The 27,633-nt window shown below is 36.7% G+C and overlaps 1 protein-coding gene across 1 annotated transcript in view; it reads right to left on the bottom strand.

The window, feature by feature from the left end:
* The window catches only part of ZNF292 (zinc finger protein 292), a 93,772-nt gene that overhangs the window by 32,253 nt on the left and 33,886 nt on the right, over positions 1–27,633 (bottom strand). The window contains exons 3-5 of the mRNA XM_030315939.2: positions 12,151–12,305; positions 11,887–11,965; positions 9,525–9,660 (exon numbers count right to left, since the gene is read on the bottom strand). Coding sequence (XP_030171799.1) covers positions 9,525–9,660; positions 11,887–11,965; positions 12,151–12,305 — 370 coding nt within the window. The remainder of the gene's footprint in view (positions 1–9,524; positions 9,661–11,886; positions 11,966–12,150; positions 12,306–27,633) is intronic.

Below are 27,633 nucleotides of genomic sequence, written 5' to 3'. Positions count from 1 at the left end.
AAAACACAACACATCAAGCTCTGGATAAGTGGCTCTTAACCCTGGCTGTACAATTATCTTGATCTTACAAAAAACTACTGATGCCTGGGGCTCAGACCCAGAGACTACGGTCTGAGGTAGGCCTCTTAAGCACTGAAATGTCTGAAAACTGTCCAGGTGATTTAGGCACAGCCAGGATTGAGTACCACTGCTGTAGGTATCTAGATTTCAGTGCCCAAATTACCAATTAGGGATAGTCTTAATAGTCACCCCACCCCTCATCCTTTCTTGAGGGAATATATTACATTTGTAAGAAACAGAATTTTTACTTAAAAGATTTCAGTCTTGCTTCCTTTTTCATTAATCTGAAACTTTATGGTCATAATGGATTATAGTAAAAATTTATAACTGAATTTTTGACATGATTGATATGAAACAGAATTTTTAAAAATTAAAAAAAAAATTCTGTCAGAGCACCTGGGTGGCTCAGTTGGTTAAGGGGTCAGGGTCTTGGTTTCAGCTCAGGTCATGATCTCACAACTTGTGGGTTCAATCCCTGTGTCGGGCTCTCCGCTGGCGACACCAGCCATGCTTGGGATTCTCTGTCTCCCCTCTCTCTCTCTGCCCCTCCCCAACTTGTGCTGTCTCTGTCTCAAAAATAAACATTTAAAAAGAATTTTTTATTTAATAAAAATCCACATCATAGATGAACCTAGTTAGTACGCAACATTAAAATTTTTGTGTGAAGTAAGATCTCATTATGAGTTTTACGTTTAAGTTCTGACATATTTATCCACATAACATTATTATAAAATACACTCATTAATGTTTCAAGAAACCAGTGAGTGTATTTTAAAATCATTTTTAGTGAAAATGAAAATATGGGGGTCACTATGTTTATATTTAATTACATAATAGTAGAGTATAAATACAAATATGTCATCAGCCCAAAACTGTGAGTGAATACTTTTATAAGCTTACTGTAGTTTAATTCTGTCAGCTTAATTTTATCCCGTCACTGATCCTCAAGGATCTAAGGGTTATATACAAGTAAAAGGCAATCTAATTTAGTAGTGATTTTTAAAAATAAAATCTAAAATGTTCCCTTCAGTTATTTTGTACACCAAGACAAGGTCAGTTAAGGGCAAAGAAGAGAAGGGGACACAAAGCAATGGAAAAAGGAAATTAAACAAACAGAGGAAGGGAGGGAGGGACAACCAAAGAGAAACAAGTTAGGTCAACTGTATTCCTAAAAGTACTTAATACAGTCTTTAAGGTTTTTCTTTTTAGTAACTTTCTGTAAGAAATGTCCTAACACAAAAAAAGTGTCAGTAGATTTAAGTCTAGGTTTCAGAGTCACCTCTTCTGGCATTCTCTGTATAGACAGGTAAAGATATATATATATCTCTTTATACGAAAATATATATATTATATATATCTTTATACAAAAAAAATACACCAAAAATGTACCAAAAGAGTGAAGGAACTACAGATTTCTTATCCAAAAGTAAATGCAGCTGTAATCATATCTGGCCTCATCCTATTTACCTGGAAAGTATGAGTTATCACCTGCTCTCTCCTCCCATCTCCCCTCCCTTCAAAATATTATTATATCTTATGTATACTAATACCTGATAAACCAAGGAACAATTCTCTACCTTCACTTTTAAATGCAAAGTTTATTACTAAAATAAAGACTTATTTTCTCACAAAACTCTTAAGGATTTATAAGTACTGTGGTAAAGCTTAAGCTTTAGAAATTTCCTTTGAAAAAGAATGGGTTCTGGGGGGAAAGACACTGCTGGGCTTCAAATTCAAGAAAGGACTGGAAAGATGATAAAAATTTAATCTGTGCAACTGCAAATTATCCCAATATATCAGAATAAGGGGAAAGGCTGAAGGGATTCAGTGTGACTGTAATAGGGAGCTCTCTCAGAGTCTAGATTGTAAAATGATGACATATACAAAAGAAGGGGAAGCAGGCTCAGGACCAAGGATACACACACCCTGAGTGTTACAGACCTGGTACTAATCTGTGTGAATTGTTATTAAAGCTAGAACCCAAGATGGCCCCTAGCTCACCAAAAATGTTGAGAACAATCAAACTGGCAAAGGTGGGTACCTTCTCGAGAAAAGTCTGCTGCTTGGGTTTGACTATGTATTATTTATAATGACAGAGAAAAGGGAGACTTCCTCTTTTCTTATGGTGGTTCTGATAATAATAAACTATATTAATCTATCTAATATCTAATCTAATCTAATAATCTAATAATCTATCCTTTTAAATAGAGATAGATAGGAAAATGTAATTTTCAAAATGGGGCTGAGCAATAGAAATAATCCTAAATAAGAGTCTCAAAATTAATTATATTAAAAACATGGCTTGTGATTGTTCAGAAGAAGGTATGTGAGTGTTAAGTGACAAGACAGATTCACTGAACACAAATTAGGTTATACCTGTCAAATTATCCCAAAATGTCCCCAAATGTATCAGAGACCCAAATATAAAATGCAAAACTTCTATGAGAAAAAATCTATAGAACTCTAGGTTTGGTAGTGAGGATGTATGTATTTATGTATGCATGTACTGTTATTCTATTTTATTTTATTTCAGTATAGTTAACACAGTGGTAATGAGTTTTTAGATAAAACACCAAAAGCATGATCCACAATAGAAAAAATTCCTAAGTTGGACTTCCTTAAAATTTAAAATTTCTGCACTGTTAAGGAAAAGGATAAGCCACAGACTGAAAGAACATATTTGCAAAACTTATAAAGGACTTGTATCCAAAATATACAAAGAACTGTTAAAACTTAACAATAAGAAAACAAATGATCTGATTAAAAAACAGGCAAGAATTCTAAAGGGATGCCTCATCAAAGAAGATATACAGATGGCAAGCATGCATATGAGAAGATCTTCAGGATCTTATGTCATTACAGAAATTGTTAACTGAAACAAAAATGTGGTATTACTATACACCTATTAGAATGCTAAATTCCCCCAAATAGGTAATACCAATTGCCAGTGGGGGTCTAGAGCAATAAGAATTCTCATTCATTGCTGGTGAGAATACAAATGGTATAGTCACTTTAGAAAAAGTCTGGCAGATTCTTACAAAGCAAAACATAGTCTTACCATAAGATTTAGCAATCTTACTCCTAGTATTTACCCAACTGATGTGAAACTTGTGTCCACACAGAAACTTGCATGCAAATGTTTATAGTAGCTTTGTTCATAAACAGCAACTTGTAGCAAACAAGATATCTTTTAACAGGTGAATGGATAAAGAAACGGGATGAAGAATCTTTTTTATTGCTAATCAGCAATAAAACAGCAATGAGCTGTTAAGGTATTAAAAACATAGAGGTCTTTAATAAGCAATAAAAAATATTCAGCAATAAAACAGAATGAGCTGTTAAGGTATCAGAGACATAGATGAATGTTAAATGCATACTGCCAAGTAAAAGAAGCTAGACCAAAAGCCTATAATTATGAAAATCTCAAAAAGGCAAAACTATAGAGATGGTAAATAATCAGTAGTTGTCAGGTGTTCAGGAGAGGGTTAAATGGGTGAAGATAGTAGATATTTTCACGGCAGTGAAACTATTCTGTATGATACCATAATGGTGGATACATGGCCACCATGCATTTGTCAAAGCCTATAGAACTTTACAGAACAAAGAAGGAATCTTAAGACATGCAAATTAAAAAATTATTTAGGAGGTTGGGGACACCCAGGATGAAATGCAGAATACGGCAAAAAAAAAAAAAAAATCTAACTGTACTACAAGTGTTACGAAAGAACTTTACTGGAAGAGGTGGGGAAATACTCATCTAACTTTGGATGAGTGGAGCCTATCAGAAAAATGGCAAGATACTGTACACAAGCATTGTACTCTAATCAATAAAGCCGTTTTCCACAGAGGTAGAAAACATGTACACTAAGACTGATTAATTAAGTACACAGATGGCCAATGGTGTAGGAGGTCAGTCTGAAAAGGCTACATTATTGCATGACTCCAATTATATGACATTCTGTTTATGTGAGAGGTTATAGATAAGCAAGAGAAGGCTAGAATGATCCTTGTGGTATGGATTTGAGTGAAATACATCAGCATGAACACACTCATATTTAGTTTAATACACATACAGCTGGTTACATATAGAAATATTTACAGATGTGTATATACACGGCTTAGCATACCTACATATATTTTCTTGCTTTGTCTGTTGAAAGGTCCTAGAAGCAATGACACCTCCACAGCAATGAACACACCCAGTTATCAGATCTTAGTTTCTAATACTAGCCTCTAAGAAAAAGAACAAGGGCTCTTTGGAAAAATAGCTGATTCTAGGACTGGGGTAGAAAATATGCAAAATAAGCTGCAGTACCTTACAGTGTCAGAAAGCAAGGAAGTACTCAAATGAAAAACATAACCCACAATGAAGGGGGTATGTAAAAGGGACGCAGAAGTTAAATCAAAGAGTTCCCAATGGCCAAAGCTGGGACAATTTGAGCAACTAAAATAAAGTAGTATTGGATTATCACCAAAGTAGACAATGAATATCCATTAGTCCATACTGATATAAATAAGTGACTGAATAAAAGGGTTAAAAGACAAATCTGTGTAGAATTCCAAATAATCTGTATAGATACTGCCCCCTCAAGAAAGTGGAGCTTAAATTTCCACCTCTGAAGTGTGGTCTGTATGTAGTAACTTCCTTCCAAAGAGTACTGTATGAAAAGGGAGGAAAAGAATAACTTTGAAGTGGAGAAACTTGATAAACACATTACCTCATCCAGGTAATCAAGTAATGTTAATATCAACAATGAGAAGTCATGCGGAGAGTATGTACCCTTGATATGATGTGATAACAATGACATTTTACCTCTGTGATCTTCCTCCCCAAATCCATAAGCCCAGTTCTAATCATGAGAGCAACATCAGATAACTCCCAGTTAAGGGACATTCTACAAAATACCTGACCAGTATTCCTCAAAACTGTCAAGGTCATCAAAAACAAGGAAAGTCTGAAAAATTGTCACAGCCAAGAGGAGCCTAAGAAGACATGACGACTAAATGTAATGTGGTATCCTGGATGGGATCCTGGAACAGAAAAAGGACATTAGGTAAAAACTAAGGAAATCTGAATAAAGTATGGAAGTTAGTTAATAACAAAGTATAAATATTGGTTTATTAATTGTGACAAATGTAGCATACTAATTTAAGATATGAAGAGTAAGGAAAATTGGCTGTGGGGTATATGGGGACTTTTCACAATTCTAAAACTATTCTAAAAATAAGAAGTTCATTTTTAAAAATAATAAATTAGGTCATAGTAACCTCAGTATTAAACAACACTACTTAAAAGAACTCTAGCCAAGTACTTGTTATGGTCTTTCACCCAATCCTTATATACAAAAAAGGAGAACCATGGAGCAGACAAAAAGAAAAATAGGAATATTTGATCAAACAACCATAATCAAACAGTACTGATTAAAGGACTAAAAGCAAGAAGGAAGATTTCTAGAAATATCTCAGGGGCTAGGTTTCTGGACACGACCATTTTATGGTTATTATCAAGGACGTGGATGTCAACAGAATATATGTTAATAAGAGGAAACTGGTAAGGACAAAAACCTTGAATAACAAAATCAAGACTTAAAAGAATATTGACAAGTTGCCGAGACAGAATAAATCTAACAGTGAAATTAAGCAGAACGGGGAAAAAAAGGCAATGCCTTGTGTGCCAAAAGACAAAGTATAAAAATGTAGTTGAGGGGTGCTTGGGTGGCTCAGTCAGTTGAGTGTCCAACTCTTGATTTTGGCTCAGGTCATGATCTCACAATTCTGGAGTTTAAGCCCCACACTGGACTCTGAGCTGTCGGGCTCTGTATTGACAGCACAGAGCCTGCATGGGATTCTCTCTCTCCCTCTCTCTGCCCCTCCCCTGCTCATGCCCTCTCTCTCTCTCTCTCTCTCTCTCTCTCTCAAAATAAATAAATAAGCTTAAAAAATGTAGTTGATAATTTAAGGGTAGCATTTGTTTTTTAAAAATTTTGTGTGATTTTAGTAATGTCATCAAGTTGTATGATATGAGTACCCAAAACGGTTAATGTCATCTCAAGTCACACTAACATGTATAAAATGTTAGGATGAAAAATATGAGAGCACCAATGACTTCAAAGCTGGCCAGATCATATTTAGTGTACACATGAAGTTCTAAGAATTATACATTAAAGAGAACAACAAAATGCACTGAAAAACAGGAATCAGGGGGACGCCTGGGTAGCTCAGTCAGTTAAGTGTGACTTCAGCTCAAGTCATGATTTTGCAGTTTGTGAGTTTGAGCCCTGCGTCGGGCTCTGTGCTGACAGCTCGGAGTCTGGAGTCTGGAGCCTGCTTCGGATTCTGTGTCTCCCTCTCTCTCTGCCCCTCTCCTGCTCGCACTCTTTCTCTCTCTGTCTCAAAAATAAACATTAAAAACAAAACAAAAACCAGGAATCATGAATGTAGATTTAACATCTTTAAAAATCTCAACTGCTATGGCATGAAAGAGGGATTTATACTTTGGCATGGCTTTAGGGGTAGCACTAGATCCAAAAGATGGAATTCTAAGAATGTAGTTTTCGCAATTTTCACAGTGAGGATTTTCTAATCATAGGTTAAGAATGGACTGAATCGGGGCGCCTGGGTGGCGCAGTCGGTTAAGCATCCGACTTCAGCCAGGTCACGATCTCGTGGTCCGGGAGTTCGAGCCCCGCGTCAGGCTCTGGGCTGATGGCTCAGAGCCTGGAGCCTGTTTCCGATTCTGTGTCTCCCTCTCTCTCTGCCCCTCCCCCATTCATGCTCTGTCTCTCTCTGTCCCAAAAATAAATAAACGTAGAAAAAAAAAAAATTAAAAAAAAAAAAAAAAAGAATGGACTGAACTACCTAGCAAACCATTCTCTAGAAGTGTTCAAGCAAAGGCCAATTTATTATCAGTGATGTTTTAAACGGGAGTTAAAAGTGGGCTTTAAAAAAAAAAAAAACAAAAACATTCAGTCTTTCCAATCTTGAGATTATGACCAAAGAAAGACTCAAGTAACATGTAAGCTTCAAGTTCCTGTGATATTCAAAGGCCATCTACCTGAATATGTTGATTTAGTTATTACAGTTACTTTATTCTAGGATGCTAAAACCTTAAAGTGAAACCAGCATTTAAAATTTTGAGTTCCACCCACGCTCAATCCCCCAAATCAAAGAGCATTTCTTGGTTTAGCTGGGTTGTAGTGGGTCCAAACTTAGTCAATTAAAAAAAAAAATTCAGAATTAAGTAGATTACTGTTCAAATGCATGAAAACTCTAGAGGCTTTACTATAAACTAATGAGCACAGCCTACTGAGGTGTACTCATTCTCTCAGCTCTAGCTCTTCACTTCACACTTGCTGTAGGCTAGATTAAGTTAAACTAAGGGGCTAGAGAGGTAAAACTAAAAGCTCCCCATCCTTTTCAACCATCAAGTTTGAAAACGTAAATCAATTCGTATTTTTGTGTAAAATGTTAATTCCTTCAAGTTTTCCAAAGCAGGTAATAAACATACACTTCTAGTTTATGTGTGTGATTAGCCATAAAATAACTCCCATCAAAGAGACATTCTAAGTAAAAGAGGACCAAGTGAAGACTATGGATGCAAAATCTCTTGTCATTTCACATCTGAGTTGTATTAAAGTCTGGCTACCTATAACCCACTGTACTGTAAGAAACTCCTCTCGGCTAAATAGTCCACAAATTACTCTAGTAGCTATGTCAGGCAAAGAACAAGAAATAGAGCAGCACAGAAATGGGCAGAGACTTTGTTAATAGAAACAATGTTAAGCACGTTTAAGCAAGTAAGGAAACTGAGCACATGCTCTTTTAAAATAAATCTTAAATCTCTGCTAAGGTAAAGATTCCATTTTCCTGTTTAGCGTAATGTGTAAGCTTGGCAAAAATGCTATTCAGAAACTAACAACAGAGAAGAGGAGTTAATTCTTTAATTTAAACTAGGTGCAATTTTATTTACAGGTTTTAGGCTAGGTGCCAACAGGCATGATATAAAAAGGAGAGAAGTCCTGACTTCAATTCCTGGCTCTGCCTCACATCACTGGCAATGTGATATAGAAAAGACAACCAATCTTCCTGAGCCTCCATTTCTCATCTGTAAAATAGGGACAATAAAGATCCTGCCTTTTTCACAGGATCATTGTGAGGGTTAAATGAAACCAGTACTTCTAAAAGCACATTTCAAACCGTTAGGAACTATACAATGCAATTTGATATTATTGTTAATATATTACATCCAATATTTCCAAAAGCTGGATAGATCAGAAAGTATAATTTGATTATAAGAACAAAATCACAGTGGTGTTAGTATACTAGGATAAAACTAATATGCCAAAGGCAAAAAAATCTAAGATTCTCAACTTTTAAATGTTGTTATTATTAATTTAAGTAATGAGAGTCCACTCCCCATTTCTCCAAGGTCTTGAGAACACTGTGGCTAATCTGTAGGTATCCATGATGGAAGGCGGTACTAAAAATCATCTGGCTTATGAAAATTAAGAAACAGATAACATTGCTAGAACTATCAGAAAAGCATGGAGAAATGGTTAAGAGGGGAGCCAGGTAGAAAAAAACCAGCTTGAAGAGAAGTTTGGAGACTGGCTGGGAAGACTGTTTGGTAAATATCAAAATACCAGAAGAATTCACAAGCAATGGCCCTAACAACACTTTCTCAGGGCCTTCACAATTTGCTATTACATAGCAAAATACCTAGGGTTCGCCATCAATCAACAAGCAAAGCAGCAATAAACAACAGAAGTAGTTTATTTACTTCTTCAGTTAAATACCCTGGGAAAGGTCTGGATGAAATCTGGGTACTTTCCTAAACAATTTCAAGAAAAGCACCAAAGACTGTAACTGTGGTCTTCTTCATGGTGTATATAATTTTTGAACTCTTTTGAACATTAAGTGTTATACATATTATTAGTGATTTAGCCACCTACTTCAACAGGATATCTGCCAGTTTAACTGGAATCTTTACTGCCCAAGCTCATCCAATAACAACAAAACAGAATAAAATAAGATGGAGCAACAAGCTGAGAAAGAGTACTAATCTTAAAGGCAAAGACTTGAGAGTTCTAGCATGAATTTCTGTCTCTGTTTTGAGGAAAATCATTTAACTACCCTACTTCTGCTTCTCCATCTGTCAAGTAAGTTATCAAATATAAGCTAGACTGCCACCTGTCACGATGTTGCAGAGTGAATTCCTCTACTGAAAAGATGCTGGGAAAATTTTTAGTTTTTCTGTTACTCTAAGATTGTGTAATATCCTATAAATACATCTTCCCCCAAATAAAATAAAGGTGAAGGGCCTGAAGCACCTCAGGTAAAATTTAATTAAATGGTCCTTCTCTGGGAAATCTTGAGATGAATTATACTTATCAAAACAATTTTTTAAGTACTCATTTTTTTTCTAGTCTAGTGATTTTTATTTTCTCTCTCTCTAGAAAATTTACCTTTATCCTTATCCAATGGTTCCTGGGAAAGAATAGTGCACAGTACCGGGTTTTTCCACACCCCAGTCTCTTGAGCTAGAGTAGCTAAAAAATGCAATTCACAGCTGCCATTCTCCATCAGCTTTTCATGAGCTACCTATAAATATTAAATAAACATCCAAAGAATTACAACAGATTTTTAAAAGCAAGCTTATCAGGCTCTAAATATAATACTAACTTTTGAAAAGACTTTTATCTTAAAATTTTCACATCACATTACAAAGTGCTGAATTCCTTTACTTCTGATTTTTTCAAGATGAATCTCAAGAATTGTATCAATTATAAATTTTAATAAATACAATGTATTTCTAGAAATAAGTCAAACTTATTTTTCCTCCAAAATCTAAACCAAGAGCAAAGTTATTTCTCAAGGAAGCTATCAGAATATCTATAGCATAAAAGACCTTACACATTTTATATCCTGTGTTAGTAAAAAAAAAACAAAAACAAAACTTTTCCCAAAAAACTACCATTAATAAGTGACAGATCTGCATCAAGGCCTAAGTGACAACATATACATATCCCAATAAAAGGGACTTTTGAAAACAACTAAATGCATGATTTTTCATTTATTTATTACATAGCCTTGGCAATATTCTATTTAAAGCTACGACACTAAAACTTGCTTACTAGTTGTTTCCAAGTGTTCATGCATTTAGTGTATTCTTCGAAACACAAAAGGACCAATAGTTTTTACCCAATTCAGAAACTGTTTATTGGGAATGTCTATGGGCAAAGGACTAGGGAAGAGAGCAACTGGTCCTGTATTTATGGGGCTTATCCTCTACTGGGGTAAAGAAAGGGGAAGCACAGGCTAAACGAAACAAATGCTGTTAAGCAGGTATAAAATAACCCCAAGGAAGCTCTGAAATAAGAGCAAAGTGTTATGGAAACTCTTAAAGCTACATACTATGTTTATACAAAAAGTCTATTCCTCAGAACCATAGAATCTTCCCACTGCAACAAGTTCCAGGGCTTGAAGAAATTTTCTTTAAGTAATTGCTGAAAGCTACCATATAAGGATTTAAAGAGTTATTTCCTTCTCATTAACCCATATGGAAAATATCAACTAGTGCTTCTGTTTCAAAAAGGAAAGTTTAAAAGTTTATCTTATGTCAACAAACAAAATAATGAGAAATTCAGTATTATATTTGCATATAAACAACTTAATTCAGGGATAGAGTGCCAAACAATGAAAAGTTCTACAATAATTATTTACCTAAAAATAAATACTTGCTGGGGAAATAACCTAAGACATGAGGTACTGATATGCTGAAGTAGAAACTACATGATCAAAAAGTTATTTGCAACGTGACAAACAAGACAAGACACCTTCATTGCCACAAACAATTAAGTATTATGTGTAAAATACTATGTGAAATCCTATAATATTAAGATATGAATCCTACCTTCAAGAATTTTGCAACTGATGAAGATTTTAATGGTTAATATTGAAATAGGAAAGCTGATTTCTCTACCTAAATATAGTTTATTTCACATGCTTCTAAAATTTGAGAATAAAATTCTCTTTACTGTATCTCCTACAGAAAAACATCAAGCCAAAACATATTTTAAGAACTCTGGTTAGAGAAAGAGACAAGTATACTTTGTGAAACTAGCTAGCAGAAACATTCTTTTTAATTAATCAATTAATCAAAACGTACTTGAAGCTATAGTATATCCAGCACAATCTAGTGCTTGAAACAAAATTTAACATTCTTGAAAATATTCCAAGACAACTAAGTACTAAATTGTGTAATACTACGTAAGGCAGAATAATAGCACTAAATAAAAAAGACAAAGCATGTGTTTTCAGTTATAGGAGAAAAGCATGAACTCTGGAATAAAGAACCTTGATTCAAATGACTACTCTGCAAAATCAACTGTACAAATTTGGGCAAATAAATATTTTAAAGTATGAGCCTCAGTTTCCTCACCTTTAAAATGGGAAAAATATACCTACCCCCACAAAGGATTATATGATATATTAAATTCTTATAAAAATATTGCAGATGTTCAGCAATTAAACTGTTTCTAAATACAAATTAGAGCATTTTCTTTTGTTTTCCTTACTGGTCTGGCAAAGTCCTAAACTGATCTTAAAGAACAGTGCAATATTCAACCAATCTATCTAAATGTATATATTCATTTAGCACACATTTATTGAACATCTACTATATGCATGACATTAGTGTTAACAAGAGCTGCAATTAATGCTTGTTATTAGTTAGATGTTTTAAAGTGTAACCAAAAAATTTATATAGAGTAAAGAAAACAGACATAAGATATGCCTATATGAAATCTAATAGGTAGATATTCTCACCTGCACCAGTGTCTGAAACTGTTCCCACTGTTTATCTGATAACTCGACAGGTAGGCACAATAAAAGTTCAACACAGCTTCTAAAAAACAAAAAATTGGTAACGATAGAAATAATTATTAAGATTCAAAGTAAAATAAAACAAATAATTCTAGTATCAGTAGGTACCCCAAAACTATTCTATTTAAACTATCATAAAAGACTGAAATAAAGAATTAAAACAAAAGAGCTGTATCTGATTTTTTATTTACTCAAAGGTCTACTCACAATGCCAAGCGTTCCAGAACCAATGCTACATTTTCACATTCAGAGGTAAGATAAGGTCGGGCTTTAACATAACTTTGGATAGCCACTGTGTATACCTCCAATAAAGGTAAAGGATCTTCTGAAGTTTTCCATTTCTCTGCATATTCAAGGAGTGTCTGTTTTGGAAGGAATAATAAAAAATATTCAACGTAAATCAAAATACATACTGGCTAATCAGTTTTTCTCTCCTCCCTGAGAAATTCTGAAAAATAACATGCTTTATCTATGAAAACAAAAAGTAGCTTATACCAATTAAATTATTAAAAGTAATAAAGCCATAGTCTTATTTCTAGCAGCTCTCTAGAGGAGAAAAGATTAGTGTTAATTCATCCAACAACAGCATCATTTCATGAAGGATGACTTCCTTAGTCAAAATGTCACCTTTCACCCCCAAACTTCTAAGATTTAAAAGTTGTTTTAAAAACAAGATACCTAGACCAGCTTGACCAGGAGGCATGTAGTAAAGAATTTCAAATATTTACACTTCTATTTTTCATATAGGGAGCACAAAATTGAACACCTAAAATAAATAAATTGCATATATGGTCAGAAGAAATTAACTTTCCAGTTAACAAAAAATAACGGTACAACATATTGCTATTTTTTATGACAAGTTTTATCATTTTAAAAAAATCATCTAAAGAACTTCAAAAAATATAAAGTCAAATAACTTGTATAATAAAGTGCTTATTTTTTTTAAATAGAAACTACTCCTCATCCCTTAATGAAGTAAATATTTCAAATGCACCATATCAGAATTACTAAAAGGAAAAAACCCTGTTTATTCTATAGAAAGAAGAGATGGAATAAACTGGCAGCAGCATTTAAGCAGACACCCACATTTAAGATTCTACAACTATTAAAATCGTGGATTACTAAAAAGTATTATCTAAAAGGTTCTATAAGTATGCTAAATAAAGGACTCTAATTGTTTTTATAATATAGAAAACTGCCATAATTGGTCCTCTTCACACTTCAAGATTTAAGACTCGTCTCATCACATGTGTAAATTCAGTGTCCTTTCCTAGAAAAGAGGGTATCTTGAATGAAAACTCCATGAGGGCTTATATTTTTTGGCCTACAGAAGCAGTTTTTATTTTTTTTTTTTTAAATTTTTTTTTTCAACGTTTATTTATTTTTGGGGGACACAGAGAGACAGAGCATGAACGGGGGAGGGGCAGAGAGAGAGGGAGACACAGAATCGGAAACAGGCTCCAGGCTCTGAGCCATCAGCCCAGAGCCCGACGCGGGGCTCGAACTCACGGACCGCGAGATCGTGACCTGGCTGAAGTCGGACGCCCAACCGACTGCGCCACCCAGGCGCCCCCAGAAGCAGTTTTTAAAAAAAATATGTAGGGGCGCCTGGGTGGCTCAGTTGGTTGAGCATCTGACTTCGTTCAAGGTGATGATCTCGCAGTTCATGAGGTCAAGCCCCACGGTGGGCTCTGTGCTGACAGCTCGGAGCCTGGAGCCTGCTTCCGATTCTGTGTCTCCCTCTCTCTGCCCCTTCCCTGCTCATGCTCTGTCTCTCTCTGCCTCTCAAAGATGAATAAATGTTGAAAAAAAAAAAAAAGTAAAAACAATATGTAGATAGGTAAGAAGGTAGGAAGGAAGTTAGGAAGGAGGAAGGAAGAAATTACATTCTACCATTAAACACTCAAAACACTGCCTTGTCTTCTCTACTACCTCTAATAGTAGTTAAGTGATCAGAGAGGATAAGGAAGGAAGAAAGGACTAGAAAGTGTAATCTGGTAAATTTAAGAGCAATGCAGCAACAACTCACTTTATGAGCAGTCATACATATACCCACAGACCCTGACCCTCTCCAAGTTGGACAGAAGTGCAGGTAACCTGGAGACCCAAGCACTCACTTGGCCACTGATATTGGAAGTGAGGACAATCTTGAGGGACTGAATCCTTTAACCTATGGAATCTGATGCTAAGTTCAGGTGGTTAGTGTCAGGCTTTAATTGTAGAACACCTACTTGGTTTTGGAGAGTTAGAGAAATAGTATTGGGAAAAACCATGTATTTCATGTTAGCAGTAAAAAAAAAAAAAAAAAAAAAAAAAAAATTCCTGCAACAAAACTTTTAAAAATCTAAACAAAAGCTACCAACTGAATGGAAAGATGTGCATTTAGAGGTTCTTCTGTGATTATGTGTCTATTTCTAGGAATGAAATGGAGTATAATATTCTGTGTTTCACACATGCAAATGTTGGCAAGGTTGGTTTTAATGTTTTCCTTGGACATTTTATGATGATGTGACAGAGGATGACCTTACTCACATTTCAAGAATTTCAGAAGTAACACCAACGATGCATACAATTCTTACTTCAGCTAGCACTTGTTTTTCTACAAAAAGTTATTAAGTATCATTTTCCTTTTTCTGGAAAAACATGTTTGGATGTCTAGGGAATTTCATGCCTGGCAAATGTTCCTAATCTAACATAGATTAGATTGAACACTTAGGCCTCTTGCAATAATGAATCAATTTCCATAATAATAATAGCTTTTGCTAGAAAAGAAAATATATCATACCAATTTCCCAATAGTTCTGAAATTGTAAGCTTCCTTTTTAAAATTATCTCCTAACCTCCCAAAAAAAAACCCTAAAGAAGGTGATATATTTCTACATATATATACATATCCAGGCATACCTCATTTTACCGCACTTCACTTTATTATGGTTCAAAGGTATTGTTTTTTGGTTTTTTTGTTTGTTTGTTTGTTTTACAAATTGAAGGTTTTGGCAACTTTGCATTGAGCAAGTCTATCAGCACAATTTTTCCAACAGTATTTACTTACTTTGTGTCTTTGTCACATTTTGGTAATTCTTGCAATACTTCAAAATTTTTCATCATTATTCTTTTGTTTGTTACGGTGCTCAGTGATCTTTGATGTCACTACTGGAATTGTTAGGGCACCACAAACTGTATTCATAGGACAGTGAACTTAATCTATAAACGCTGCATGTGTTCTGACTGCTCCACCAACCATTTCTCTCCTTCTCCTTGGGCCTCCCTATTCTCAGAAACATAACAATATTGAAATTAGGGCAATTAACCCCGCTGTGGCGTCTAAGTATTCAAGAGAAAGAAGAGTCACATGTCTCTCTCTTTACATCAAAAGCTAGAAATGACTAAGCTTAATGAGGAAGGCATGTCGACAGCCAAGACAAGCTTAACGCTAGGCCTCCTGTGCCAAACAGCCAAATTATGAATGCAAAGTTAAAGTTCTTGAAGGAAATGAAAAGTGTTGCTTCCATGAATACATGGATGCTAATAAAGTGAAACAGTCTTATTACTGATAACGCAGAAAGTTTTAGTGGTCTGAATAGAAGGTCATCAGCCACAACATTCCCTAAACCAAAGACCCTAACTCTCCTCAATCCATGACAGAGAGGTGGGTAAACTGCAGAAGAAATGTTTGAAGCCAGCAGAGGTTGGTTCAAGAAAAGATTTAAAGAAAAGAAGCCATCTCTGTAACATAAAAGTGTAAGGTGAAGCAACAAGTGCTGATAGAGAAGCTACAGCAAGTTATCCAGAAGATCTAGTTAAGATCATTAATGAAAGTGGCCACAGTAAACAACAGATTTTCAGTGTAGGCAAAACAGCCTTCTATTTCAAGAAGATGCCATGTAAGACTTTCTTAGCTAGAAGGGAGAAGTCAATGCCTGGTTTCAAAGCTTCAAGGGATAGGCCAATTCTCTTGTCAGGGCCTAATACAGCTGGTGACTAAGCTGAAGCCCATGCTGAAGATTCTAGGGCCCTTAAGAATTATGCTAAAACTACACTGCTTGAGCTCTACAAATGGAACAAAGCTTAAGGGATAACATATCTGTTTACAACATGGTTTACTGAATATTTTAAGCCCACTGTTGAGAAAAAGATTCCTTTCAAAATCTTATCACTCACTGACAATGCACCTGGTCACCCAAGAGCTATGTCAGAGATGTACAAGATTCATGTTGTTTTCATACCTAACACAACATCTGTTCTGCAGCCCATGAATCAAAGAGTTACTTCAACTTTTAATTATTTAAGAAATACATTTCATAAGGCTAGAACTAACTGCCCTAAATAGTGATTCTTCTGATGGATCTGAGCAACATAAATTGAAAACATTCTGGAAAGGATTAACCATTCAAGATGCCATTAAGGACATCTGTGATTCATGAAAAGATATCAAAATATCAACATTAAAAGGAGTTTCGGGGCACCTGGATGGCTCAGTTGGTTAAGTGTCCAACTCCTGATTTAGGCTCAGGTCATGATCTCATAGTCTGTGAGATGGAGCCCTGTTGAGTCAGGCTCCATGCTGGCAGCACAGAGCCTGCTTGGGATTCTCCACCCCCACCCCCTCGTTCCTACCCCACCTGCGTGTATGTATACTTGCTCTCTCTCTCAAAATAAACAAACATTCTTATTTTAAGAAAATGTCACTGCCACCCCAAACTTTAGCAACTATTATTCTGATCAGTCAGCAGCTACCATCAAAACAAAACTCTCCACTTGCAAAAAGATTATGACTCGCTAAAAGCTCAGATGATGGTTAGCATGTTCTAGCAATTTTTTAAACTAAGTACATATTTTTTAGACTGAATACTACTGCACACTAAATAGACTGCAGTATAGTATAATTTTATAAGCACTGGGAAACCAAAGAAATTATTTAAAAAAAATTTTTTTTTAACATTTATTTCTGAGAGACAGAAAGACACAGAGCATTAGCAGAACAGGGGCAGAGAGAAGGAGAGACAGAATCCAAAGCAGGCTCCAGGCTCTGAGCTGTCAGCACAGAAACTGACGCAGAGCTCAAACCCACAAACTGTGGGATCATGACCTAAGCCGAAGTCAGACGCTTAACTAACTGAGCCACCAAAGGCTCCCCAAAACCAAAAAATTTATTGAACTCACTTTACTGATATTTGCTTTATTGTAGTGGTCTGGAATTGAACCTCCAATATCTTTGAGGTATGCTTGTATCTACATTTTCCCCAAGACCTAAAGTTTTGAATAGGTCTAGCTCTGCAAAGGGTTTATGAATTCTGTTCTCCTGTCCTCAGATGAAAGAAGTTTTTAAGCTTAATTCTAATATGTAACCAAAGATGAGTTCTTTTGGGTTTAACAGAGTCTGACTGAATTGATGAGAAATATAACTAACATTACAGAATGTTAGATCCAGAAAGTACCTTAAAAACCATCTTTTTTTTTTTTTTTTTTTTTACCTCATTTTACAGATGAGAAAAGAGGGAGAGGAAGCAGACTCTGGTGAAAAGGAGACCATTTAGGTGGCTATTTATTTAATAGTGTGGGAAAAACTTAAGTAGGGAGAGGGTAGAAAGATGACAACATACTGAGATGTTATGAAAAAAGTGATGACATGCTTGCTCATAAGGATTACATATAAGAGCATAAGTTAAAAAGTTGGTTAAAAAGCAAATATGTAAAAAAAAAAAAGCAAATATGTGCAAATGTGTATAAGGCTTTGAGCGTTGGTATTCATAGAAGTATATTAATAGTAGAGGTTCCCTTGTTTCTCAAGACACTAAGATCAGCAGAACCACTGTGAAACTGAAAAAATCCCCAACATAACTGGTTAGTAAATTATATTTCTTCAATTAAAAAAGAGTTACTTATTTATATCTACTTTATACAAGGGCTTTTAGGTGGGAATCTCAGACTGATCAGACTCATATTCTTTTCAGAGAATCAGAAAAGACTTTAAAGATCATTTAATTCTGTTTTACAGAGTAGTAATTAAAGGGTCCAGTGACCTGCACACTATGAATAGAACTGGTAATTAGCAAAGCCAGGCACCCTTACTCTCTGTGAAACATTTTGTCCGCTACAAACAAATATGGTTTGTGGTAATGTTAAGAGAACTATAAATCTGTGGTGTTACTTTATAATTACAAGTACCTTTTACCTGTATTGCTTCAATTATGCCTCATAACAATGAGAGGAAATACTACTTATCCAATTTGCCAGCCATACTAGGATTAAGTAACTTCTTTATCAATTAAGCTTATTTTATTTCATTTTTTAATGTTTATTTTATTTTTGAGACAGAGACAGAACATGAGTGGGGGAGGGGCGGAGAGAGAGGGAAACACAGAATCTGAAGCAGGCTCCAGGCTCTGAGCTGTTAGCACAGAGCCTGATGCGGGGCTCAAATTCATGGACCATGAGATCATGACCTGAGCCAAAGTCAGACGCTTAACTGACTGAGCCACCCAGGCACCCCGAATTAAGCTTATTTTAGTTGGAAGTAAGGAAATTCAACTCAAAGCAGCATACACTAAGAAAGGCTTCTCACATAACAAGAAATTAAGAGGAAGTTTCTGCACTGATCAGCATAGTAGCTCAACAATGTCTTCAAGACTATGTATGACAAGCACTGAGTGTCACATGTAAGTAATGAATCACTAAAGCCTACACCTGAGATGAATATGACACTGTATGCTAACTAACTGGAATTTAAATAAAAACTTGAAAGAAAAATAAAATACAAACAAACAATAAAAATAAAACACAATGCCTTCAAGAACGCACATATGCCTTCACTCTACCATCCTCAGGTGGTACCCACCCTCAACCTCCAGTCCTTAAGAGAGTGAAACAGGTTTCTTATCCAGATTCAGCAGTTACCAGAAAGATGAGATCATCTCTTCATGTATATCTCATTTAGGAACAAGGAAACCGTTCCCAAAAAAACCCAAACCCAATTCCCATCAGATTTCTCCTCAGGTCTCAATGGCCACAATGGCATCACACACCCATGTAGAAAATCCCCCAGCCACAATGGAACCCTATGGTTGAGTTTTAAACCAATCAGAACTCACTCTCTAACGCTGGAGATAGGGCTTGATTCTCACACAAAGCCATGTGGAGGAAGGAAACTATGAATAAAATCAGGGTTCTATTAGGAAAGTAAGGGAGGGGCCAGTCAGCAGAGACTGGAACATATATACACTAGGTAGACAGACATTATACATTTCCAGCAGCTTCTTTTTGTTCCTCTAAGGATTATCAGGAGAGAAAACAAAAAAAGGTTTGAATAAAACCATAGGAGTGTTAAATTTAATGAACATAAGGATTAAATTCCTTATGAAGATTAAAAGGATTAAATGTCTTATGTAGAGCTAAGACTAATGGAGTGTTGGATATGTTTATACTGTCACATTCAGCTCCAATTTATATCTAGGACTGTCTAGAATAGAAGCTCTCAAAAGTTTTGATCTCATGACTCTTTACTCTTAAGAATTACTGAGGATACCAAAGATTGTTTTTTTTTTAAAAAAATTTTTTTTTCAACGTTTATTTATTTTTGGGACAGAGAGAGACAGAGCATGAACGGGGGAGGGGCAGAGAGAGAGGGAGACACAGAATCGGAAGCAGGCTCCAGGCTCTGAGCCATCAGCCCAGAGCCTGACGCGGGGCTCGAACTCACGGACCGCAAGATCGTGACCTGGCTGAAGTCAGACGCTTAACCGACTGCGCCACCCAGGCGCCCCCAAAGATTGTTTTTTATGTGAGTTACAACCATTGATACTTAACCATATTAGGAATAAAAACTTAGGTTTTTAAACTATACATTTGAGTGGATTTTAAAAAATAATAAACCTATTGCACATTACTACAAATAAGGCATTTGTAGTGAAAAAAAGCTTTTCAAAAAATTAGTAAAAGAATGTCATTATTTTACATTTTTCAAACTTCTTCATTGTTTGACTTAGAAAAAAACCAGGATTCTCCTATCTATTTCTGCATTTAATCTGTTGCAATATCACACAGCACGTAACCTCTGGAAGACTCCACTGTATACAAGTGAATGAAGACAAATAACATCTTATAGTTTTGACCTTTTGGATCCCCTGAGCATTTGCTGTGTAATACTTTTTCAATTTCAAAGTTATTAAAATTTGTGTGAAAAATTGTTGGCCTGGATACATACATTTTTGCACCATGCTCTCTCCAAACTTCAGTAATTGTTTTAAAGTAGCATAAACCCACAAAAACTAAGAAAATAGAAATGGAGGAAAGAAACAAAATTTTAAACACTGAAAAGCATATGGAAGAGTGGCACTCTTAAGAAAAGTGACTGCTAAGGAGCCTTTACATAAAGACACTAACTGCAGGATCACCAAAGGGCTCAGGAATTGGGAGCATTAAGTGCCTCTGGAAATGGGAGTGAGGATGGGTCTAGGAAGAGGATTGGTTGAAAGTCTATTTAAGGGGCTAAGCCTCTCTGATCTCCTAGTCCCTCTCCACAGCTGGGTGACCCAAGCTAGGAACTGTTCCTCTCTATTGCCAGCAGTAGCTTATTCTGTAGATAAGCGTATGTTTGTTTGTTTGTTTGTTTGAAGGTGTCAGTGCACAATTGAGGGGAGATATCTTACTTTCATAACAAGGCATCGAAGTCAACTTTACACAATGACTATACAAAAAGGTCCCCTTTTCAAGCCCTTTTCCACAACTCGTAGCCAGAGCCTCCAGAGGCCTTAGTGGAGTCCTTTTCTGGGAACTCAGGAGAAAAGACCCAAAGATTCTGCCAGGCCTTTCCCAGAAAAAGAAATAAGCTCCTTACAGTAAAGACCACAACACACCCTACTCACAGGCTTGAAACTCTGAATCAGTTTTTAAGTAGTCTACCTTTAAATATGGACAGTGAAGGACCACTAGACATTTAAGGAAAGCATCTAATAGCGAGAGATCAAAACAAACAGTAAAACAAAACAAAACAAAACAAAAAGCCCAAAAAACAAAAAAGAAACTTGGAGTAAGCAGAGACTATGAGAGAAGACAATCCAAAAAATTATCATTACACCAAAAACAGTAATGATGCAGCAATAGCATCCCATCCAAAGCAATCTACACATTTAATGCAATCTTTATCAAAACACAAATAGCATTTTTCACAGAGCTAGAACGAACAATCTTAAAATTTGTATGGAACCACAAAAGACTCCGAACAGCCAAAGTATTTAAAAAAAAAAAAAAAAAAAAAAGCGCAAAGCCAGAGGCATCATGATTCTGGACTTCAAGCTATATTACAAAGCTGTAGTCATCAAGACAGTATGGTATTGGCACAAAAACAGACACACAGATCAATGGAACAGAACAGAAAACCCAGAAAAGGACCCACACTATATGGTCAACTAATCAACAAAGCAGGAAAGAATATCCAATGGAACAAAGTCTCTTCCAGAAATGGTGTTGGGAAAACTGGACAACGAAGAATTAAACTGGACCACTTTCTTATATCATATAAAAAAAATAAACTCAAAATGATAAAAGACCTAAATGTGAAACAGGAAACCATCGAAATCCTAGAGAAGAACACATACAGAAACCTCTTTGACTTCAGCCATAGCAACTTCTTGCTTGACGTGTTCTGGTGACAAGGGAAAAAAGTTAACATGAACTACTGGGACTTCATCAGAATAAAAGGCTTCTGCACAGCAAAGGAACAATCAACTAAAAGGCAGCCTTAGGAATGGGAGAAGATATCTGTAAATGACATATCCAATGAAGAGTTAGTATCCAGGAGCGCCTGGGTGACTCAGTCAGTTAAGTGACCAACTCTTGATTTCAGCTCGGGTCAAGATCCCATGGTTTGTGAGCTCAAGCCATGCTGACAGCACAGAGCCTGCTTGGGATTCATTTCCTCTCTCTCTCTCTGCCCCTCTCTCCTTGCACTCTCTACTCTCTCAAAATAAATAAACATTTAAAAAATAATAATAGCAGAAATGAAATTCTCAAAGAACTGGAAGATACCTTGAGGAAATTTCCCCAACAAGTAAAAGGGATAAGAAAATGTGGAGGACAGTGCTCCAGGTCCCGTAATTAAAAACAGGTATTCCATAAAGTCAAAACAGAGAAACGTAGGGAGAAGAAAGTAAATTTCCTAACCTAAGGACGTGAATTTTAATGAAAAGACCCAATAAGTGCCCATCACAATTCGTGAATGTAGTCCTATACCAAGGTACTTTTTCATAAAATTTCAGAGCTCAAAGACAAAGAGAGGATCAAAATAAGCTTCAGGAGGGGGAAACAGCAGACTTCTCAACAGCAGCACTGCAACCAAAGGAAAATAAAGCACTGCATTAAAAACAGAGGGGAAGGGGGGCATCTGGGTGGCTCAGTCGGTTAAGCATCCAACTTCGGCTCAGGTCATGGTCTCGTGGTTTGTGAGTTCGAGCCCTGCAGTGGGCTCTGTGCTGACAGCTGGGAGCCTGGAGCCTGCTTCGGATTCTGTGTCTCCCTCTCTCTCTGCCCCTCCCCCTGCTCGTGCTCTGTCTGTCTCTCAAAAATGAATACACGTAAAAAATAATTAAAAAAAAAAAAAAAACAGAGGGGAAGGGTGTCTGGGTGGCTCAGTAGGTTAAGAGCCTGACTCTTTGATTTTTGGCTCAGGTCGTGATCCCAGAATTGTGGGATCGAGTCCCACATCTGGCTTCTTGCTGAGCAAGGATAGAGCCTGATCAAGATTCTCTCTTTCTCCCCTCCTCTGTCTCTCTCCCCCACTCCTGCTTTCTCTCTGTAAAATAAAATAACTTTTAATAATTAAAAAAAAAAACTGAGGGGAAATTATTTCCATCCAGCCATCAAAAGTATTAAGACAGAAAAGTCAGGGGTGTCTGGGTGGCTCAGTTGGTTAAGCATCTGACTCTTAATTTTGGTTCAGGCCCCACATGGGGCTCTGCACTGACAAGTGTGGAGCCTGCTTGGGATCCTGTCTCCCCCTCTCTCTGCCTCTCCCCCATTCATACTCTCTCTCAAAACTTAAAAAAAAAAAAAAAAAAAAAAAAAAAAAAAAAAAGTCATCTCAGACATGCAAGTTCCTAAAAATTTTACCTTCTAAGCACCTTTTTTCAGGATGCTACTATAGGGGGAATTTCACCAAAATGAGAGAATAAACCAGGAAAGGAGTATGAGTAATATCTAGGAAAAAGGAGTATCTAACAAAGAGAGGCAATGAAGATCCAAGAAGAAAGCTGTGTTAACAGGCCTGAAGAATAACTGCAACACAACAGACAGCTCTAGGAGGCATTTCTTGAAGATGAACCTGATAGACTACCTAATGTGCCTGAATAAGCTGAGAGGAGATTTATACAACTAAGGAAGACTCTGGACTGAATTTAATACATACATAGAAAATTTAGCTAAGAAAATAAGGTAAGTCTACAGAAAATAGCAATTGAACAATTAGAGAATGAACATTCTTTACCAACACAAATAAAACACAAACTAGACAGTCACAAGAAAAAATTAATATCATACATTTTATTCTTTGAACACAATGAAATAAAATTAGAAACTATTAACCAAAGAATACCCCTACAAAGAAAACTACAAACTTGAAACGTTTAAATGTACCTCTAAATCATGGCTGCAAGAAATCATAACAGAAGTCAGAGAATAATACTTAGACTTGAACTACATCAGAAATACAACATATCAAAATTTGTAGGATGCAACTAACACAATCTTAAAAGGGAAATTTATAGATGTATATGTTTATACTCCAACTTCTGCTATAGTTTTTTCTTTTAAAAAACCCACAAATTTGTTCTAACACAGTTTGAGCAAGACATGAATTTCCCACTTGCTTATGTGTGATTTTTTTTTGGTGAAAAACATCACGTAAAAGCAGAAAACTGAACTCAGCTGAAGTCAGCTGTGTAGGAATATGCAAAATACATACAACTAAAAACATGTACCATCTATCTCAGTTCACCAGGTGTGTTATGAGCCATACCTACACAGATGGTATTACACTTTCTTTTTTTCCTTTTCACATTTTTTTTTCTAATGTTTACTTATTTTGAGAGAGAGTCAAAGTACGAACAGCGGAAGGGCAGAAAGAGAGGGAGACACAGAATTGGAAGCAGTCTCCAGGCTCTGAGCTGTCAGCACAGAGCCCGATGAGGGGCTCGAACTCATGAACTGTGAGATCATGACCTGAGCTGAAGTTGGATGCTTAACCGACTGAGCCACCCAGGTGCCCCTCTTTTTTTTTTTTTTTTAAGTTTACTTATTTTGAGAGAGAAATTGAGTGTGAGACAGAGAGAGAGAGAGAGAGAGAGAGAGAGAACAAGCAGGGGAGGAGAAGAGAGAGACAGAGACAGAATATCCCACACTGCCAGTGCAGAGCCCAATGCAGGGCTCAAACTCATGAACCGTGAGATCATGACCTGAGCTGAAAATCAAGAGCAGACGTTTAACCAACTGAGCCACCCAGGTGCCCCATGGTATTATACTTCCTGTCCAATGTCAAATAACTCTCCTTCCACCACCTCACAATAAGTCACAAGCTGTATCCCTCCTGATACCCACTTCCACAAGCAAACTTCAGTTCTTGGGTCAAGTACCACATTCATTTTAGTAGTTATGTATGTCTTAACCACTAAATGTGTATAAAACAGTACTACTGTTTTTAGAAGGTTCTGAGGGGGGAGGGCAGGAGGTAGGAGGGAGGGAGGGAAAGGGAGGAAGGAATGGAGAGACATGAAGTTTTTGAATGTTATGCCTCTAACCCCATTTTCTCCATAAGCCCCATGATTTTTGTTGTGCAATTCTCCACAGCAAGGTAATTGCTAGGAATACATATGTTGTGATAAAGCAAAACTGGCTGCATTAGAAAAGATACAATGAGGGGCGCCTGGGTGGCGCAGTCGGTTAAGCATCCGACTTCAGCCAGGTCACGATCTCACGGTCCGGGAGTTCGAGCCCCGCGTCAGGCTCTGGGCTGATGGCTCGGAGCCTGGAGCCTGTTTCCAATTCTGTGTCTCCCTCTCTCTCTGCCCCTCCCCCGTTCATGCTCTGTCTCTCTCTGTCCCAAAAATAAATAAACGTTGAGAAAAAAAAAAATTTAAAAAAAAAAAAAAAAAAAAGAAAAGATACAATGAAAAACTTACAGAGGATATTATTGGGACAGAGAAGTCTAAACATATACTGTAATTAGACAGTATTATTGTGTCAATGTTAAATTTCCTGAGTGTGAAGGGGCAGAGAAAGAGAATCCCAAACAGGCTCTCCACTGGCAGTAGAGAGCCCAGTGCAAGGCTCGAACTCACGAACCTCGAGATCATGACCTGAGCCAAAACCAAAAGTCGGATGCTCAACTGACTGAGTCACCCAGACACCCCCAGACCCTTCTTTTAGATAACTTTGGAATACTTCCCATACTGATAGAGAATATTTTCCTATCCCTTGCAACCTGTTTTAACCAAAAGAATGGGGCAGGAGTAATGGAAGTCCAGCTCTAAGTTTAAAACTGTTGCTCTGTCTTCAGCTTCTACTATCAACATGAGAAGATATATCCAGACCACCCTGATCAGGAGGATGAGAAGTAGATGGCATCCTGTTGCTCCAGTTGAGGCCAACCTGTGTCAGTCAACACCCAGCCAACTTCAGACCTGTGCATGAGTCCAGCCAAGACCAGCAGACTGCCTAGCCAACTGTCTCCTGACCTCCAGAAGTGAGCAATACATGCTTACTGTTACACATCATTAAGATTTTTGTGGTTATTCAGAATTTTGTGAAAACAATGAGGTAGTCAACTTATGTCAACTTAGACAAAGAAGAGAATACACTTGAAGTACAAAATTTTTTAAAAATTAAAATTAAGGGGCGCCTGGGTGGCTCAGTCAGGTAAACATCCAATTCCTGATTTTGGCTCAGCTCATGATCTTACAGTTTGCACATTGAGCCCCGAGTCAGCCCTTGCTGACAGCGTGGAACCTGCTTGGGATCCTCCGCTTCCCCATCTCTGCCCCGCCCTGCTTTGCCCCTCTCCTGCTCACTCCCTCTCTCAAAAATAGATAAATAAATAAGCATCTAAAAATTTTAAAAGTAAAAATAAGAGAAGAAATATATGAAACAAAATAAAGACACAAGAGAAAGGATCAACAAACCCAAACACTGGTCATTTGAAAGACTGAAAAACCTTTTGACAAAATATATCAAGAAAAAAGAGAAAGCACAAATAAACAAAATTAGGAATGACAAAGGGACACCACTACAGAAACAATAGTTTTTTTTTTAACTCTTAAGATAATACATTAAATAACTTTATTCCTTATTTGAAATAGCTTAAAAATCTGAATAGAAGTATTTTAGAAAAGCTACTAAAACTGTCTCAAAAAGAAGCAGAGTCATTTACTCACTGAAGAAACTAAATCCAATTTTTAAAAATCACCACATGATTTTTACAGGAAAATCCAGGAAACAATCTGTTAGAAAACAGATTTCTTTATTATAGAAACTTTTGGAAAAAAGGAAAGAAAAAAGGGAGGGATGGAAAACTCTCCCAATTCATTGTTCGAGGCTACCATAAACTTGAAAACTGGGCATATGTAGTATGATAAAAGAAAAATCATAGGCCATTCTCACTTATAAACACAAATTTAGGGGTGTCTGGGTGGCTCAGTCCGTTGGGCATCCGACTTCAGCTCAGGTCATGATCTCACGTTTTGTGGGTTTGAGCCCCACGTGAGGCTCTGTGCTGACAGCTCAGAGCCTAGAGCCTGCTTCAGATTCTGTGTCTTCCTCTCTCTCTGCCCCTCCCCTGCTTGCATGCTCTCTCTCTCTCTCTCAAAAATACACAAACATTAAACAGAGATTTAAAAGTCCTAAGTATTACCAAATCAAATCCTGCAATAAACACTTTAAAAAATTTAAAAATACTTTGAAACATGGGATGCCTTAGGTGGCTCAGTCAGTTAAGCCATCTGACTCTTGACCTCAGGGTTGTAAGTTTAAGCCCCTTGTTGAGATCCAAGCTGGGCATGAAGCCTACTTTTGAAACAATCGCACACTTACAGAAAAGTTGGAAATACAATATAGAGAAAAAAAACTTTCCTGAACCATTTGGAAGTTAGTTGCCAACCTGATGCCTCCACTGCCTTTAAATATTTTAGTGTGTATTTCCTACAAACAAGGACTTCCTATGACATAACAGAATATGACCATGAGAATCTGGAAATACTGATATGTTAATGCCATTTAATCCTCAGACACCATTCAAGTGTGCCAATTATCCCAACGACCCCTTATATAGAAAAGGATACAGTTCAGAACCATGCAATGTATTTAGTATCATGCCCCTTCAGTCTCTTAAGACCCACTTAGGATCCTTACACTATCAAAAATTATGGGCCAGTTATTTTGTACAATGTCCCTTAATTTGGGTTTGATATTTTCTCATAATTATATTCATGTTATGCATTTCAGCAGGAACCTGGCAGAAGTGACAGTGAGCGATTTCTTCTTATTGTATCCTATTAAGTGGTGCCTGATTTCAATCTGTCCCATTATGATGCTCATTTTGATCACCTGGTTAAAGGAGGGTCTGCCCTCCTCACTCCCTTTTGGCTCTGACTCAGCATGCTGGAACTGGCTGTCTCTCTAAGTAATTCCACTCCTCACCCTTCTCCT

Source organism: Lynx canadensis, chromosome B2, assembly GCF_007474595.2.
Source record: "Lynx canadensis isolate LIC74 chromosome B2, mLynCan4.pri.v2, whole genome shotgun sequence".
NCBI classification, from domain to species: Eukaryota; Metazoa; Chordata; class Mammalia; order Carnivora; family Felidae; genus Lynx; species Lynx canadensis.
Note: the sequence above shows the minus strand (reverse complement) of the source record. Positions and strands in the feature narration are given on the sequence as shown.